Raw genomic sequence first — 19243 nt, 5'->3', positions numbered from 1 at the left:
TTATAGAATAGACATGTTTCCATTGGTTTAGCTTATTTTAATTAAAAAAAATTTTGTTCCATTGTTTTTGTTTTTCGACATCATTCGCTATTCTAAACTCTTCGTTATTCTGGAATGAAATTATTGTTTTAGTATGATACTAATTCATAACTGCATTTTTTTGGTAAAGTTACATATGATGAGATTTATCAAAACACGAGTAGAAGAAAGTGGAGCATTTGCCCATAGCACCCTATCACATCACTTCTGTCATTTAAAAAAAAAAGTCCTCTGAAAAATAAAAGTGATCTGATTGGTTGCAATGGGCAACTGGTCAGCTTTTCCTCTGCACAAGTTTTGATAAATCTCCCCCAACTTTTCTCTTTGTCACAAGATCTGCTCCGCCTCCCACCAAATTTTTCGTAATTTTCGTAATTTTAATAGTCTGCTACATCATTCTGATTTTAATAATTTTTGTTCTGGTTATTCATATTGTCTATTCGTAGTAGCTGTTCTGTTTAAATATATGATTTTTTTTTTCTTACTTTTGGATGGATTTGAATAAAAACAAGAACTACAAAAACAATAAAAAATAAATTTATTACAAAACAAATGGCACATGTCTAATGTAGAAGCCCCCAGTAGGTAGGTCATTTTACCCCTCTTAGGTGAAAGCCCCCATTAGGTAGGTGGATAGGAATGCCCCATTAGGCAGAACACCCTTTAGCTGTTAGGTAGGTAGGAAATCCTCCCCTATTAGGTAGAGGTTTCAAGTAGGCAGGTAGAGAAGCCTTATTTTCATCTAGAAGCCCCCAGTATGTAGGTAGATAATCCCCCCCCCATCAGTTAAAAGTCTCCAGTATGTACGTAATACACCCCCCACCCCGTTAGAATCTTCCTAATATACAGGGAAGCAGCAACCCGCCCCTGTAGGTAGCTTCTCCCAATGGGTCCTCCCCCAAAAAATTATAAAAAATCTCACTTACTTTTTCTCTGCTCCCATGCTGGGCCCCAAACTTCTCACCTCTACTCTGTAACCTGGAGTGGCGAAGGACTCCTCCAACAGGCCACGCAATGAAATGCGGTCACATGCAACCTGCAGCATCAGGCTATATTGTACTTTACAATCTACTTCTGTAAGTATATTACAGACGGACTCCCTGCTCCTGTCCATGTTGGGGGGCAGCAGCTTACCTGAGGCAAAGGCCTCACTTACCTACTGGGAGCTACAACCCTGCCCATATGTGATAAGCCCACCTGAACTAAAATAAAAAGACCACAACTCCAAAAAAGTAACCAAGAATTTTATATACTTTATTAAAAGATCAAAAAATAAACAACAATATAGAAGTAACATACTAAAATGAATAGCATTATGCAGGATTCTAAAGCACATACAAGCACTACAGCGATATAATTTGGCTAAAAAACAAAACAAAACTGAAAAAGTACATCCTGTTGGTAACAGTTGAGGGAATGATCTTTATTACATTCTAGAGCTGAGAAACAGGTCTGAGCTGTCTGAATCCAAGGCTGTGTGTCAGTAGTAAGATAGTAGTAGCCAGTTCTGCTATACACAGTGGATGTCATAGCATGTACAGTGCACAGTATTACACCATCCAGTATTTTAACATCTAGACCCAGATAAACAGAAACACATGCAAGGTAAGTTGTGGTTTTTGATCACTATCCACAACCTGTGCTTCTTATTCAGGTCAGGCATTGAAGGGGGTCCAAGAGTTTTGTTTCCATATATTGCTATTAAGACTGGACATATCTGTTTCTGTTACATACATTTATCTATAAATGCCGAATTTGCCCATGTGGATCTGTGTTAGTATGAGTCTAAATTTGTCTACAATTTGGGTGAGGTAGGTGTCAGCCAAATGTGCATTTGGTCAGCAACCCTTTCTCCTGGTTCCACCATCTTCCATAGAAAGAAAGGATCAGGCATTTTGAAACCTAAAGGAGTAGTGCAGTGAAAAATAACTTATTCCCTTTCCAAAGGGTGGGGGATAAGTTATAGATCGCAAAAGGTCCGACCAATGAGACCCCACGATCTCCTGAACAATGCCCTGGCAGTCTGCCGGAAGCAGCTGTTCCGACCCCTGCAGGAAGCCGCGGCTGACATGCCACCTCAATGTATCTCTATGGGATACATGGAGGAGGCGTGTTGGCCGCCGCTCCGTGCATGCCCCCTTCCAGCCGATTGCCGGGGCCCAGTTCAGGAGATCAGGGGGGAGTCCCAGCGGTCGGATCCCCCACGATCTCCAACTTATCCCCTATCCGTTGGATAGGGGATAAGTTGTCTTACACTATAGAACTCCTTTAACCCATTTTTTCCCCTACATCGGACACCATGGGACAGTCGGGATCTTTCTAAAATGTATTGATGTAGTCAACTTGTATGGCCAGCTTAAGGATTTACAATCTAAGAAGAAATTGCAAATTGTAATGTAAATTGATATGTACATAAAACTTTGGACCCCCTTTCAATTAATTGACTACACATACAAAATGTTCTTTTCCTCTATAAATCCTGATGTGAGCCAAACATACTCATGGCCACTTTCATGCATCCAGACCTAGTCCATTGTATAATGTACCTATCATGAAATTCTGTACGAAGCCACCACTATCCCAAAGGAAAAGAACGGTTGTCAGTGGTATGTATGTCAATACTGTACATCCGGTTCTGCCGGAGATGCTACAGAATATTAGGCTACTTACAATATGGTTTCAACAGTTGCTCATTTAACAGATGAAATAAGACAAATTGATAGAATCTTATCAAAGCACATTGACTTATGCGTTGAATCATTGCAAAACATTTCCTATAACAATAGGTTTAGTCATCCCCTCATCTGCTAGAATACAAGGAGCCATGGCAACAAATGGCTCCGATCTCTACATTAGAGCTGTTTCCCATGTACAGTAGAACTTCTGTGTCTGGTTATTTCACTCTGTTGTGTGTGTGACAGAATATTAAGTCAAAGAAAGAAAAAAAAATTGAAGCTGAATTTTTTTACGTACATGTGGTTTCCGCAACTTCTGAAGCAGAATTAGACATTATTTCAAGGTATGGAGAGGAGCATAGTGAAGACCGCTAGGGAATGACAAGGGGGCTGCTTTTCAATGCATACAATACTAATAGTGCAAAACGATTGTCATGTGGTCGGGGGTAAACGCAATTTATTACAACTGCAATATATCTATTAGGCTAATAAGGAAAATGCTTGCCTCAATGTAAATCTATTTCTTTTTATTAAGTGCCAGACCATATCCAAATGTATAGTCAAAAATATTTTGAAAAACAAAAACAAAAACATTTTTGCATAGATTTTGTAGTGCTCAGTTGCACATGACAAATACTGGCCGCCATGTCTAGGTGGATTGAGAGTTATCTAACTGGACTGGTAGACCAATTGTTGGAGCAGTTTCCACATGCAGCGAGGGGCTGTCGATTTGTAGTGTGAAGTGATATTCATATGTATATTGCTTCCGACCACAAAAATCTAAAGTTTCAAGAAATGTATAATAGAAAACCCCCTCTGCTATGGAGTCTTACAAAGTGACCCTTCACCTTTTGAGTCTCTTACATATTTAGGAGTTCCATGATGAGCAATTCTCTAACATATACATATTAACCAATTTACATAGCATAATTATACATCAGATCATTACTCATAATGTAGCTCCTTATACAGGGTAAATCTGCTGTGTGATTGGCTGGTCACACTGTGCCGGTATGCAGGGCCATTACAATTGTCCAGCTAGAGGGCGATACTGGCAGCCTAAAGAAAAGTCAAATACAAAAGGAGAAACAAGTTTGAATGAAAAAGAAAATCTGATAGATTTACAATTGACAGGCAAATTCAATTTTCCTTGATCGGACAGCAGCATTGATAAACGGTCTGGAAACGGTCTTCACATGTCTACTCTGCCATCTTCTATAGTAAGGCATACGTGAAACAAGTACCTCATTATGGAGAAGAGTTCTGAGTCCTTTCATATAATACAAGTGTTTATGGAAAGCTGGCTCACTTGGTTAACAGCTATTTTTTCCGATCTCCCTACACACACATACATCTCTCCCATAATAATAGGATTAGACAGTTGTCATCGGGGAAGAGTCAGTAGGCAGCTATAACCAATAGATGGTTGGTCTAATATAAATTGAAGAGTTTGGCTTACCTAATATGTATGGCCAGTTTTACTTTTTGCTTAAAGTCAGATATGGTTAGAGAAATTGTAATGACAAGTTGTTTGGCAGACATTTATCTCATTTATTGGTCACCATTTATGTTATTTCTGTTATTTTGTTTTCATTAAAAGATCTGGTCAACTATTGCCACATGTGTATGGATATGTAAAGGGAATATTTATCCTTTTACACCATGTTTTATGCTAAACTAGGCCAAAATTCATAATACTTCTTGATAGTTACTGGAGCTCCATTTTGATGCAAAGCTTCAAATCTTCTGTATACCCATAAACCATAAATTCTGACTGCTTGCAGGCACCTCTAGGGGGAGCAGATGGGTCACTACATACTGTCTCAATGGCCTAGTTTATCAATTGGACTGAAACTCAAACTGTCTGGGTTTTCCCACAGCAACCAATCACAGCTCAACTTTGATTCTTCTAGAGTCTATTAAGATATAAAACCTGAGCTGTGATTGGATACTGTTGAAAACCCAGACAGATTGGGTTTAAGGCAGATTGATAAATCTGGGCCAATGAATCAGCATGCAGCCTACACTCCTCCTTATGGTGGCTACAGGCAGGCAGAATTTAACAATTTACCTCTAGAAGGGCATTTAGCACTTTTATACAGCCATTGGAGCTTAATTCTGCTGGGTCAGTTTTAAGAAATAAAATATCAAGGTACTTTGACCTACGGATGACTAAGTATTTTAAGGTAAACCTTCATTTTAGAACCCAAATGGCCCAAATCTGGCCCTCCCACCTACTTAGTACCAATTATAATACTGGTGTCTTCTTATGTAGCTCAAAGGGGACTTTGGGCTCCCTAAAGCACTAAGGTCAGATTCTATTGACGATTAACAAAAGATTAATCACAAAACTTGATCAAAAATGCGACTGTGAACTGAGCCCAAAGAAGAGTTATATGGAGTAATAATCTCAAAAAGTCCAGAAAGCTTCAAAATGAGTGCCCTAAGGCAAATGTCACAACTGTACAACCTAATCTGAACTCTTCTCCAGAACAAGGTTGCTCATTTCCCAGCATGCTCTATGCTGCAAGTTGGAGTTTACCAGTGCTGAATATTAAGCTATGGCAACCTACAAAGCTTTTGCAACAGCAAAGCAACATCATGCTTTTTGGATTTTTTATTTTATTTTTATAGCAAAATGCCGTCTCTTCAAAGCCTTATTTATACCTATCTCTTTTACAAACTTTTCCTGTGTTTTTATGGACTTTTTATATTCAAAATATGTTCCAAGTTTTTTTTTTTTTTTTTTTTTTACATTTTATTTTATTTTTCCATTCTTGGACTATGTACATAAGTGCAAAAAGGTGTGTCTCACACATTCGTACACTAACTGAATCAGTTTAACTGCAGCATATTTGTATCTTCAACACTGTTGAAGCAGCATATCATGCTTAGGGAGGAAAAATAATAAACATAAGAAAGACCATCACTTCCCAAAGCCTGTGAATACAGACATACTGAATGCATTACACAAGTGATAGAACTCCAACTACCATTACACATTCTTTATAAACCAACTATAGACAGACAAGGATCCTCTGCCCACACGAACAACCAGATTATCTGGAACTGGGGATGAGACCTCTAGATCTGCCTGTCTTGACTACATCTTCAAGATACCATTATAGACATTATTGGAAGTGTAGTTCAACAACAGTAAGAGAGTCAGAGCGTGTTAGTTGGGGTAGGTATCTTCCCTGTACTCCAGCTGTTGCTGGACCTTAAGTCCCTGATAAGACATAATATGAATGATTGGAATCCTCACTCGCCACTTTTTAGTGATACTTGACATTAGTCTAACAATAGCCCACTCTTCATTGAGGTTCCTCAATGTTCTAGCTCTACTAGTCGCCCTGAATTACCTTATGATGTAAAACCAAATGTCAATGTATCAACATACCTGGCTTCATTTAGTTTTTTCATACCACTGCTCAACAAATAGGATGACATAGAGTGTCTTCCATCATTGAAAGCTTACATTTTCTAAGCACTAGATGAGTGGTAGACAACCAGTGGCCCTTAAGCAGGTTTAATAGTTCAAGTATTTGAATTAAAGGGGTACTACCATGCTGACAACTTATCCCCTATCTAAAGGATAGGGGATAAGTTGCCTGATCGTGCGGGGTCTCGCCTCTGGGGACCCCCGCGATCTCACACGCAGCACCCCACTCTCATCAGGCCCCAGAGCGAACATCGCTCCGGGTCTGATGACTACCGATCACAGGGCCGGAGTATCACGACGTTATGGCTCCGCCCCTTGTGACATCACGCTCCACCCCTCAATGTAAGTCTATGGCAGGGGGCGAGATAACTGTCTCGCCCCCTGCCATAGCCTTGCATTGAGGGGCGGAGCGTGACGTCAAACGGGGGCAGAGCTGTGACGTCACGATCACCGGCCCCGTCATCAGACCCGGAGCGGATGTTCGCTCCTGGGCCTGATGAGAGCTGAGTGCTGCGTGCGAGATCGCGGGGGTCCCCAGCGACGGGACCCCACGTGACCAGGCAACGTATCCCCTATCCTTTAGATAGGGGATAAGTTGTCAGCACGGGACTGATACTTCTCCAGTAGCTTTGAAGCCATGTGTTGCCTTATCTCTAGACCGGGAAACGAACCATAGAAAGGAATATTGAGTTCACTCAAGAATACATCATACTGCAGCATATGTTGTGTAGGGCTGGGGAAAGAGAGATTTGTAACATGAAATGCAGCTTAGAGGTCATTCCACACTATTTTTACAGACTTTGCTTATATAAATTAGTATTAAAATATCCCAGCAGTTTATATTTCCTTTTTTTTTTTTTTTAACATTTTGTAGGCAGAACTAGTTTCGAAAGTGAGTGTGCGAGCTATAGACATGAAATGGGTTTAAGGCCTGTTAAAAATATGCCTCACTCTCCTCTCTTGAAATACTGTGGGGGGAAAAAAACTAGAAGCACACAACAGCTAGGCCATGTTAAACCTCCTCACTTGGCTCCTATACAGCACAGTGTGAAACAGCTTCACCAGGAAAGAACATAAAATCGAGACCTCTACATAAATTACAAAAGAACAACTAATAACTAAGTTGGTGTTCAATAGTGAAGAAACCAGGTCCTAGTGAAATCAGGAACACTTCTTGTTCACCAATGTTGGTCAATTTTGGAATTCTCCACTGTGTGACCATAGGTTTGTATATCCGCAGGGCTATCATTTAACTTTCAAGTTATATCCAAATATTTTACTACACCCTGCAAGCTATAGGGTGACACAATATAGGGTAGGTAGGGTCAAAAAATGCTAAGACTTGTTATTGACATGTTACGTTATATACGGCCAGGTTAAATGGGTACTCTGGCCCTGAAACATCTTATCCCCTATCCAAAGGATAGGGGATAAGGTGTCTCACCGCGGGGGTCCCCGTGTGACGTCACCCCCCGCTATGCAAGTCTATGTGAGGGGGCGTGACGGCCGTCACGCCCCCTCCCACAGACTTGCATAGTGGCGGGTGATGTCACGCGGGGGCGGAGTCGAGACGTCACGATACTCCGGCCCCGTTGTCGCCACCCAGCTGTTTGTGAGCTGGCACCGTGGCGTGCAGCTCAAACAGGTGGGTGGCAAATACCAAATTGCGGGGGTCCCCAGCGACGGGATAAGATGTCTCAGGGCTGGAGTACCCCTTTAATCTTCAATTTCTCAATTGGTATATAAAATTTCTCTTGGCTCCTGCCAGTCACAAAGTACCAATTTAAAGATAAATGCCTCGTGCAGTGGAACATATAAAACAAATGTGAGCAAAGAGACTTATGTTCTCAATGCGATGCATCAGGCAATTGCTACAACCATTATGATAAATATCACACTGATGAAAGGCTGAATCTCATACATGCAATGAATTCATACCATCTTCCTTGCAATTCCTTTAATGTCTAGTCCATATAATTTTCTACCTTAATAATAGATGCCCCTTGATATTTCCTTTTATTATATGTTTACATTTAGTAGGACCAGATTGAGTGACATCACTACACAGCTTTTGCTACAACAGAATAATAAATGTTCTTAGATATCTACTATTGGGCTTCTGCTTCTGCTGAAGTGATCAGTGGCTGTTCCAATGTTGAAGCCAAGAGGGATCACTTGATCACACAGATATAATGTCAGAAGGACAACATGTCATAGCACCGCTACTGTTTACTATAGAAGTTTCAAGAAGGGCAGAGAATATAGGCAATACCATATATGTATATATTTTAAATTCTTAATTATTTTTTAAATATAAGCATAATGTAAAAGGAAATACCATATTTTTTTATCTTGTAGTATGCTTGTTTTTCTTAAAAGGTAGCCATGTATGGTGTGTTTCTTAAAGGGGTACTCCGCCCCTAGACATCTTATCCCCTATCCAAAGGATAGGGGATAAGATGTCAGATCGCCGCAGTCCCGCTGCTGGGGGCCCCCGGGGATCCCCGCTGCGGCACTGCGCTATCATTACTGCATAGAGCGAGTTCGCTCTGCACGTAATGACGGGCGATACGGGTGCCGGAGCATCGTTATGTCACGGCTCCGCCCCTCATAACGTCACGGCCCGCCCCCCTCAATACAAGTCTATGGGAGGGGGCGTGGCAGTCGTCACGCCCCCCCCTGCCATAGACTTGCATTAAGGGGACGGGCCGTGATGTCACGAGGGGCGGAGCCATGACGTCACGCTGCTGCGTCGCCTGTATCGCCCGTCATTACGCACAGAGCAAACTCGCTCTGTGCAGCAATGATAGCGCAGTGCCGCAGCGGCGATCCCGGGGCTCCCCAGCAGCGGGACCGCTGCGATCTGACATCTTATCCCCTATCCTTTGGATAGGGGATAAGATGTCTAGGGGCAGAGTACCCCTTTAAGGCCAAAAATCACACATGGGCTGGGAATCTGCCCCTGAAATGGTAGATAATGGGGTTTTCCAATAATCCACCATCATTCTATCTACTATTGGTGGAATTACTTTGATTCAATTCCCAAAGAAAATTGGATTTGATTTTCATCATGGTGTCTGAAAACAAGTATCTTCTGATCATTGGTGACAAATCTGACTATCACTTAAGTTTAAACGGAACCAATCATCAGATTATACATAGGGTAACATCTTTATCCTCACCACCCCCAGGAGACATTCCTACCTGTGGGGATGGTGAGGATATGAATTTATAAACTAGTCCCCGCCGTCCCCTGGGCGGGGAGCTCCTCTAATCTAGTCCTGTGTCTTCCGCCAGCAGCGAGGCCCCCTCGGCTTGATTGATGGGCCGCATTATCGCTCTGCTCACTGAACAGATGGAGCAGAGCGTTGACATGGCCTGTCAATCAAGCGGAGGGGGCGTTGCTGCTGGCCGAAGACACGGGACTAGGTGACAGGAGAAGGGACTACTTACTGGCAAAGCGGGGACTAGTTGATAAGTTACCATCCCTGGGGGCAGGAGCGTCCACCGGGGATGGTGAGGATAAAGATTTTACCCTATAAAACGCTTTGCAAAAGCATTATATAGGGTAAAATCTGATGATTGGTTCCCTTTAATTTAAGATTCCTCTTCAACAACTTCAGACTCCAATCACAGAAAACTTAGAGAACAGTTGTCCAAAGTAGACAGTTCCTTTATGTTCCACCCAAAAAGATTGAATTGTTTCCTTCTATTATCATGGGAAATGGGGAACCCCATTGTGGAACTATCCATTGCAGCCTTCAGGAGATGAAAAAAGTCACAATGCTGGCTGTTGATCACTAAGGCATATTGGGATCTTCAATTCGGGTACAGGGTGTATCAAATATTCAGAAAAAGCTGGTTATACAGATGCCTAGGTCTACAGTGGCACAAACTTGCAGATGGAACTGGATTTGTAAAGTAAATAGTTTCTTTGATGGTGATGAACTGTATTATTAACAAGCTCATACTAATACACTGTCCGTATTTTACATGTGAAAATTTTACAATGTGTACAGAAGGTAGCCATGTTGTAGTCTTTTGTTGCCATTGCAACTTAATAAAATAACACAACAATGAATCTATCATTGTAGGCATTTACATCCAAATATTCTTGTATTCTGTATATGATGCTATAAAGCAAATATAATCTTCATCATGCTTCATTATGGAGACTGTAGTACTAGAACTAAGTAAATTATGGTATATATGTATTAAAATGTCACCTAAAGTCTCTCCTTCAAAATTTATTAGTTACTAAAATATCTCAAGCTAAATATGATGAAATAGAAATTTTTTGAGAATGTATGTGCTATGATTGGTTATGTTTAATGACCAACAGTAATGTATTTGTATACTTAATATGTTTGTATATTTACACTGAAATCATAGAAGTTTTACGACATGGCCGCCACAGCCTGCGCCGATGTAAGGGTACAGCTTATTTGAAAATTTTAAAGTGAACGCAGACTGTAACGACGCCATCTTTCAACTGATAAAGCAACTCTATAAATAGATTTCTCTCCCATATATCGTGCTGGATGTCATGGGCTTTTGTTTTTAATGTTTTTAAAATATCTCTTGGTTTCCTTGAGGGTTTATGTACTATTGTTTGGAAACACTGACTTGTCTAGCATTAGGAAGATATAAGGTGATTCGAGGCTTCCTAGTGAGTGGCACGTTAGTACTCTTGGGCCGGACATGGAACTGATCAAAAAGACCAAAACTTTTTTAAATTAATTCAATTTAGTAGTGCACAACTTCAAAAGACTTTCAAAAGCAGATTATTTCCATATTCAGAAGGGCCATGAAATCATTGATGGGTACCAATAAAATGAATGGGATAAAAGGCTTATAATTTTCTTTTGCTAAATTGGACATATATAGCTGTCATCTTATTTTCTATTGAAGAACAGATATGTCCTCTAACATGCATGTTTATTTCAATGGTGAGAAGTAGCTGACAATTTTCCTATAGGAATCCAAAAATCTAGATAAAATCTAAATGATTGGCCGATCCCACCACTCTTTGTATGGTCGCCATTAAGGTGCCCATCCAAACTTTCATTTGATTCATAGCTAACTTTTCCCCATACACGTGAATGTTCAGATCAGCTGAAAGTTCTCGTGTTGTGAATGGGAGTTTATTTCCTATCAGACAACTCTCATGGTGGTTTATCTCCTTTAAAACAAAAAGCATCAGGTTGTTGAAACATCCCTAATCCTTCTCTCCTTGATATTATCTGTTGGTGGAGAGTCAAGAGGCCTCCATACACAGCAAAATGATCTTGATTATCTTGTGCATTGGGACTTTACGTCTGCAATTCATTGTGATGGTTTAACATTGTCTATATGTCTCTTTAGATCATTTTTTAGTAATGAAAAGACTGAAGAGATTGAAATTATGCCTTAAAATGTGATACAGTGTATTTTAAGAAAGTAGTGCAAAAATAATTATTGGATATTATGAGTAGGTGGAGGGTTGAGATCGGACTTGTTTCAGTTCCTAAATGGCTACATGTGTTCTCCTTCCCCAGTCAGCAGTGCCAAGAGTGCTGATTTATAAGGAGGAGCATGAACATATTGGCTAATGGCATATTAATGTGGGATGAGGTGTAAATGGGGGGGGGGGGGGGGGTAATGGTATGGTATAAGTATGAACAGCTTTATTTATACACTATAATGTATAAAGCTGAATAAATGCAATGGGCAAGGGTCATAAATTGATTGACAATAGAATCTGAATTTTGGAGGACAACTCCTGCTCACATGTAACATTGAGGTAATAACCAAGTGCATCCTATTAAGTGACTGCAAAAAAAGAACTTTACAAATGAGTTGGATACATTTATCAATAGAAGTTATTACTGTGATCCCTTTAAGACATCACATGATTAAGACAGAAAAGTCAGTCATATCAACGGACTAAATTGTAACTGTAATAACAGAAACAAAAATCCAGGAAACCAAAATATATATTATATAACACTTCAAAAACAAAGCGCAGAACACGCTAAAAACCCCTTAGAAAGAAAACTGAAATTATCCCGCAAGTTCACTATTAACATTTTATAAATCCTAGAAAAAAAAATTAGTAAGGAATTTTTTTTAAAGACTCCAGTTTCTTATTTTGTCTTTACACTAGTATATTTTTTTCTTAACGTCTATACTAAAATATTGGTGCAAGTAAAAATCAATTTACAAACTAAAAAAAATGAATAACATGGCTGATTATGAAATCATATTTCACAAATAAAAAACACTGTACTTATTTTTTTTTTATTTTATATATATTTTTTTTCATTCACTCCCTTACATCTACCTACATTATCATTCAAAAGAAAGAATCTAATGTTTAAGAGCCTAACACGTTAAGCATATAAAACTTTCCCTCCTATAGACCCGTTACATCCAAGTTTCAGCATTGTTGCATATTATTTGCATAAGGCTGATTGAAATGGACTAACAGAAATAGCTTTGGATAAATAAAAGGAAAAGAAAAACATAGAACATAGGTTTTTATAGAGAACCCTGTCATCTCCTCATAGTGTAGGCGGCCATTTTGTAGTCTAAAACAACATAAAAAAAAAAGCACATCACCACATCACATCACTAGGAACGGGTGACAACACTGAGAAATAAGGCACTCCAGTGATGTTACTAGTTCTTAATGAACTCACACACTCAATTGTCAAGGTTTATTCTTTTAGACCCCAAAAATGGCTGCCTGCCTTATTTGGAGGTGATGGGAAACATTGGGGTTTTTATTTCCTTGCTCTGTATTAAAACCTATGAGTTTGTTTAGAGTCACTAATAGTGAGCGACTATAAAAAGAAAAAAGGGGGGGGGGGCATTTTTAGGACATTTAGAGTCTGCTGACATTTTTTTCTAAGAACACAGAAGTGAGCCATTGCACAACACATATTTTAGTGCTACCGCAATATTATACATTTAGAGAGACCTATAGAACAAGAATTATCTTATTTGTAAATATAACTCATTCTTAAAAGGGTTCACTGGTTTGGAAAATCCATTTTCAAATACCCTATTGGAGGGCCTTCATCTGTCAGCCAAAGTGAGCTGTAGCTTTACAGAGTGTCTTTGCTACCGGGTCTCCTTACAGAAGATTTATGAACGTTGGTAGTTTTAGTTGAAGGACATCCGGTGACCTGCTTATTGCACAGGAAAACTTCTAACAAAAAAGCATTGTCCAAAGTGGAGAACCCCTTTAGGTATTGGCCAAGGAAAACATTTTACCTTTTTTAGGTGAACAATGGCATTTCAGTTTTTACAATTGTACTTTTACCAATTTGAGGATAAAAAATAAAAATAAAATAATAATAATAACTTTCTTCATATTGTTCTACAATGTATAAGTGATTTTACTTTAGACCAATGTATCTAGTATTTATTTTTGAAATGTCCTTCATTGAAATAACTATATAGGATTGTAGGCCAAAGGTGGCCATAGATGTATAGATTATTTTGCAGATTGTGATTTGGCTGCTAAAGTAACAATCTCCAGATGTGTTCCATGCTATTATTTGGGAAAAAAAATCAAAATCTTGTTCTAGCAAAAAATCAACTGGTAGTGCAATTGTAGCAGAAAAGTTGTATGGTGGATGGATGAACATCTCTGTGGTTAATGATTATTGGATTGTTTATATCATGAACAATCTTATTAATCTTTACAACTATGTTAACCTTTACCCATCATCTCAGTCCTAGTACAATAATGTAACATCATTTAAAAAGGTTATTTACTGTTGGCCGCTTACACCCTCATAGCCAAGGTTGTCAATCTTGTCTTCCTTGCATGCATTCTACATAGTTATGTATGGATCTTCATATAGAATATAATTTTTTCTAGGAAAGTACTGAGATACCTGCGATGCAAAACAGTTCAATATATGGAAAATAGGGTGACCTGCTATGGTGATAGGTCGTACCAACCATGTTAGAAGGTTCTGGTGTTTTTCTGGAGATGAAGCTCTGTCCAGGACTAGTAACTACCCAATTGTAAAGTGGATTACAATTTCCAGGGTCTCCACTGCAGCCATATGGTTGGCACATGTTAGACTTATTCAATGAGGGTGAAAATGGACAAAAGTGTGTAACCCCCTTAAAGTTTTCGAAAGTGGCATAATAGCCATTATTGTGTATCATGGAACAAAAAAAAATAATTGGCCTCAAACTATTATACAACATTATAGTGGATTGCGCCATGTTGTCAAACCTATAACTACAATCATTAGTTGGAGTGACTAAAGGAATCTATTGATGGCAATGTCATACAATGGGTGAATTGTAATTTCTACCAGCAATAACCTATATGCCATTATTTCGATGCATGCAACTGGCCTACAGTTGATACCTTTGCATGGCGGATTGGCGTTTGGGTTAATGGTTCAGTATTATTGATATTGTAAACTATGGTGCATGTTCTTATCACACTGATATATTTGATACAAGATTTCAAATATGGCTTTTACATATTATGATTTAAGGAGGTATTCTAATCTGTAAACGTTATCCCCTGTCCAAAGTATAGGGGATATCAAACTGATCAATGGGGTGGGGGTGGGGGGTCCAATTTCTGAGATGTCTACTTAAGCATATTGCATGTTCATGCTCGGTGTTCTATTTATTCTCTATGAGAATCAATCAGGATCAGCATCAATCAGCTTGTAATATCCTGTTGCTAGGGCATAACATTTGGAGATGGGAATACCCCTTTAAATTAAAGGCATTTATCTAAGATGCAAGATTAAACATTTTACAACAGGTTGTAATAGATAATACTGGAAACCAAATGTTGATGACAGTTTTGGGAGGCTAAATGTTAAAAAAGGGGTGATAGCAGATTACAAATATTAGCTATTGAAGCCGTTTGTTCACTAAGCAAAAAGATCAATGAACCTTTAACAATCAAATTCTACCATTCACTGCAGGTGGTTAAAAGGACCCTCGAAAGGATTTTAAGAATAAACCCCCTATGTTTACATTCTATATACATCTCTCAGATGTTTAAAAATATATGTATATATTTATACATAAAAAAAGGATTACAATAAGGTGTCAGAATATACAAAATAAAAAAAGAAAGAAAGAAACTATTTAGCACTGAAAGTTCCATCATTACTTTTAAATCCATAAAGCCATATACCATGTGAATATATCAGATCTGGTTCAGTCACATCTCTCACCATTGAGGCACTGGCACGCACTGTGCAAAATTCATTCAGGTAACGCAAATTGTTTTCAACAGAAAAAAAAATAAAAATTAAAAACACTCATGTTAGTCCACATATTACATTAATTGTGGCAGTATTCTGGAAAACAGGAACCAAAGTGGTTAGAGATCCACTGCTCAAAAATCAAGTGCAACTCGTCTGTTTTTGTAACCCCCGTTTCTTAAAGCTATATCATAAACGATTGTTCTCTCACCATTATAGGTCAGCTGGACTTTCAGATATGGTTGGACCAGGCCCATGCTCATATGTACAAAAGCCAAGGTACATAATTATTCTACCTGTCCGTACGACATTGACAACAGTTTAGTTTGATAGGCTTGCCCACTCTTTTTCCACACCTAAGGGTGAGGGCTATAAATAATAAGTGCTAAACTGACTGTGCTAGTGGGCTAAGACACAGTCACAACAAAATATTACAGATAGAAATATTTAAGTACTGGGATGAATGCATACAGCTAAATCTATTTTCTGTAAGGTAATATCACCACATATAGGTAAAATTGTTAATATCACATGCAGGCTTATTCAGTGTTGATGCCTTTAAAGAAGGTAAAGGTTTCTACTCAGAATTGGCTTAAAGGAGATATCCAGTGGTGAAAAACTTATCCCCTATCCTAAGGATAGGGGAAAGTTTCAGATCGCGGGGGGTCCGACCGCTGGGGCCCCCCCGCGATCTCTCTGTACGGGGCCTCGGCTCGCTGGGCAGATAGCATGTGTTGACCACAGTACGAAGCGGCGGCCAACACGCCCCCTCAATACATCGCTATGGCAGAGCCGGAGATTGCCGAAGGCAGCGCTCCGGCTCTGCCATAGACTTGTATTGAGGGGGCGTGTCAGCCGCCGCTTCGTGTGGTGGTCAACATGCCCCCTTCCTGCGGGATGTCGGGGCCCCATACAGGAGATCGCAGAGGGCCTCAGCGGTCTGAAACTTATCCCCTATCCTTAGGATAGGGGATACATTTTTCACCACTGGATATCTCCTTTAAGTTTATTTTTCTGCCCTTACTGCTACTGTATAATGCATTATTTTTTATTTCTGACTCCTTCTAAACTTTGAGGATATGTTTGTTTTTCACTTGCTTAGCCCCAGACGGCATTTAACAGCAAGGAACTTCCATAAGCATCAACCTTCGGTTCAGTCGAACATACAAATCAATTGCGATGGAAGCAGGTAGAGTTAATGGCCACTTGAAATAAAACAATAACATGACAGATGCCATGTGGCTGGTGTCCCCCCTAAACACATTAGATTACCGTGGCAGAATAAGGAGGACCTGATCATAGCAATTTATTGTGTATCGTTGGCTGCATCTAGAGATGAAACCCCAACGGGAATAATGAAGGGTAAATATTTTCAGGCAGAAGGCCAACTTGAAGCAGAAGAAGCTTGAACATGTCACCTTGCTGTGGCATTGAGATGTATAATTTGGGTGCGAACAATATTTAAATAGTTGGCTAATATAACAGGACTGTATGTTAGTCAGAGACATAAAACAATGCATTAAGTAAAAGTTGCAGGAAGGTGCATACATTATTGAATGCAGTAAACCTTTTTAAGTTACATTTCTTAAAACCTCAAGTTTCTTATTTTAAATAATTAAAAATTATTCATTGGTTTAAATAGTCGGTGATATTTCCTGAATGAGGACGCTTTTTAGATGGCAGTGCGTCTTTGGAAGCACCGTATACTCCTGTAATTTTTTGGTTTTGGACAAAGGAATTAACAATATTGGTTGAAAATTGAGAATACAATATTTGGTACCCATTTTTTAAGGAATATTTAGACCTTCTTTCAGAACCACTTTGTCCCTGTTTGGCATAATACTAAGAATATGACAAAACAACGATGCATGTAATAATTAATCACAATGCAAAAGATGGTCTTGAGTATACTTATGATAATGATACACACATAAAAATGAAAAACAAAAATCGACTACAATGTAAACAAAACAGTTAAGATAACACTTTAAAATGTGAATCCACCAATAATATGCAGCAAAACAAGCTTCCGCATGGTGCACTCATCTAACATGGTACACGCAGAATGATTACATGTGTTAAAAGTAAATGTGTTACAAAAGTCTAGTATAGTATCCTACGTGTATAACCGCTTTCAGAGAGCAAGGTTGACTTTAATGTATTTTTTTCCATAGTGCTGTTTTCAGACATTCCCATATTTTTTTTCTCTTTTTTTTTTGGTTAACATGTAGACTGCAGCAGGCTTACTGTCATGGTGGTAGAGGATGCCAGTAATGGATATTTACAGAAAGGCCATGTGTAACTTCCCACGGATAAATTCTGGTACTCCACAATTCTGCGGTTCAGAATTTCAACATGGCCTACTAGAGAGGGAAGAAAGAACAAAGAGGGAAGTTATAACAGTGAGGGACCCATTTATTAGCATAGCATAGCACAATGTGGGCAAATGAGAAGTTTCACCTTGGAGTCGCTCTAAATTTTATATTAGGAGACCGCACTGTCCGCTACCTACTATATATTATCAATATGGATAATAGAGCAGGGCAGCCATGGGGATATCAATTCCCTCTCTTAGATATTAGGATACAATTACTATTTATGGAAGCCTGAACAGAACAAGGTAAACATGGTCCATGATATGTGGCACTGAATAGGTGCCTATTTTAGTTCTACCTACAGAAGGGAGCAATCTTGGTATTAGATATATCCAGAGGCGTAACTTTTAGGGCCCCATGTGCCAATTATAATGCTGGTCTCTTATCGGACATATGTGCTTTGGAGCCCCCAAAGGTACCAGGGCCCCAGTGCAACTGCTACCTCTGCACCCCTGGATATATCCTAGGTAATTACTAATATTTAAAGGGGTTATCCAGGAAAAAACTTTTTTTTTTACATATCAACTGGCTCCAGAAAGTTAAACAGATTTGTAAATTACTTCTATTAAAAAATCCTAATCCTTTCAGTACTTATGAGCTTCTGAAGTTAAGGTTGTTCTTTTCTGTCTAAGTGCTCTCTGATGACACATGTCTCGGGAACCGCCCAGTTTAGAAGAGGTTTGCTATGGGGATTTGCTTCTAAACTGGGTGGTTCCCGACACACGTGTCATCAGAGAGGACTTAGACAGAAAAGAACAACCTTAACTTCAGAAGCTCATAAGTATTGAAAGGATTAAGATTTGTTAATAGAAGTAATTTACAAATCAGTTTAACTTTCTGGAGCCAGTTGATATATAAAAAAAAGTTTTTCCCTGGAATACCCCTTTAAAGTCTATAATATACCGTATATGTTTTAAAGAGGATCCAAGGTGAAGCTTTTCTTAACGAAGTTCTACATATCTTTTACAAATACATTACATAAAAAATCATATATCAGATATGTCTACACCAGTGGTCTCTAAATGGTAGACCTTCAGATGTTGCAAAACTACAACTCCCACCATGCCCGGACAGCCAACGGCTGTCCGGGCATGGTGGGAGTTGTAGTTTTGCAACAGCAAGAGGCCTGCCATTTGGACAAATACAGAACTTTACCATCTGGTTCATAAAGCAGCCGTATGTAAGAGAAGTACATTGCTCCCTACCCCCGTAGCGAGTTTAACCATATTTCCAGAATATTGCATGTGTGTATTTATTAGCTGTTACTCCTATACACTATTCATTAAAACCCTTATGGACCTCATTTCCTCGTAGTGACCTCTGGCCCCGTAAGTGTTAGGCACCTGTACGAAATCGCTCTCTTAGCAGCTCATTTCGCAGTAACTTACAGAAGCCTCTGTATGGATTATTTTTTTTTATAATCTAGAAGAATATAAATGTAAAAGATAGGCTTACCGCACGGCATCTGTGGAACCT

The 19243-nt window shown here is 39.2% G+C and overlaps 1 protein-coding gene across 10 annotated transcripts in view; it reads right to left on the bottom strand.

Annotated features, from left to right (window-relative positions):
* Positions 1-9053: 9053 nt before the first annotated feature.
* MBNL3 (muscleblind like splicing regulator 3) overlaps positions 9054-19243 on the bottom strand; it is a 182239-nt gene continuing 172049 nt past the window's right edge. For 8 of the 10 annotated variants that reach the window (XM_056539024.1, XM_056539021.1, XM_056539027.1 and 5 more), the window contains one exon: positions 17609-17755. In XM_056539024.1, coding sequence (XP_056394999.1) covers positions 17743-17755 — 13 coding nt within the window. In that variant the 3' untranslated portion in view covers positions 17609-17742. Of the gene's footprint in view, positions 17756-19243 lie in introns of all 10 variants that reach the window. The other 2 variants (XM_056539026.1, XM_056539028.1) reach the window with 2 other exon arrangements.

Source organism: Hyla sarda, chromosome 9 (assembly GCF_029499605.1).
Source record: "Hyla sarda isolate aHylSar1 chromosome 9, aHylSar1.hap1, whole genome shotgun sequence".
NCBI lineage: Eukaryota > Metazoa > Chordata > Amphibia > Anura > Hylidae > Hyla > Hyla sarda.
Note: the sequence above shows the minus strand (reverse complement) of the source record. Positions and strands in the feature narration are given on the sequence as shown.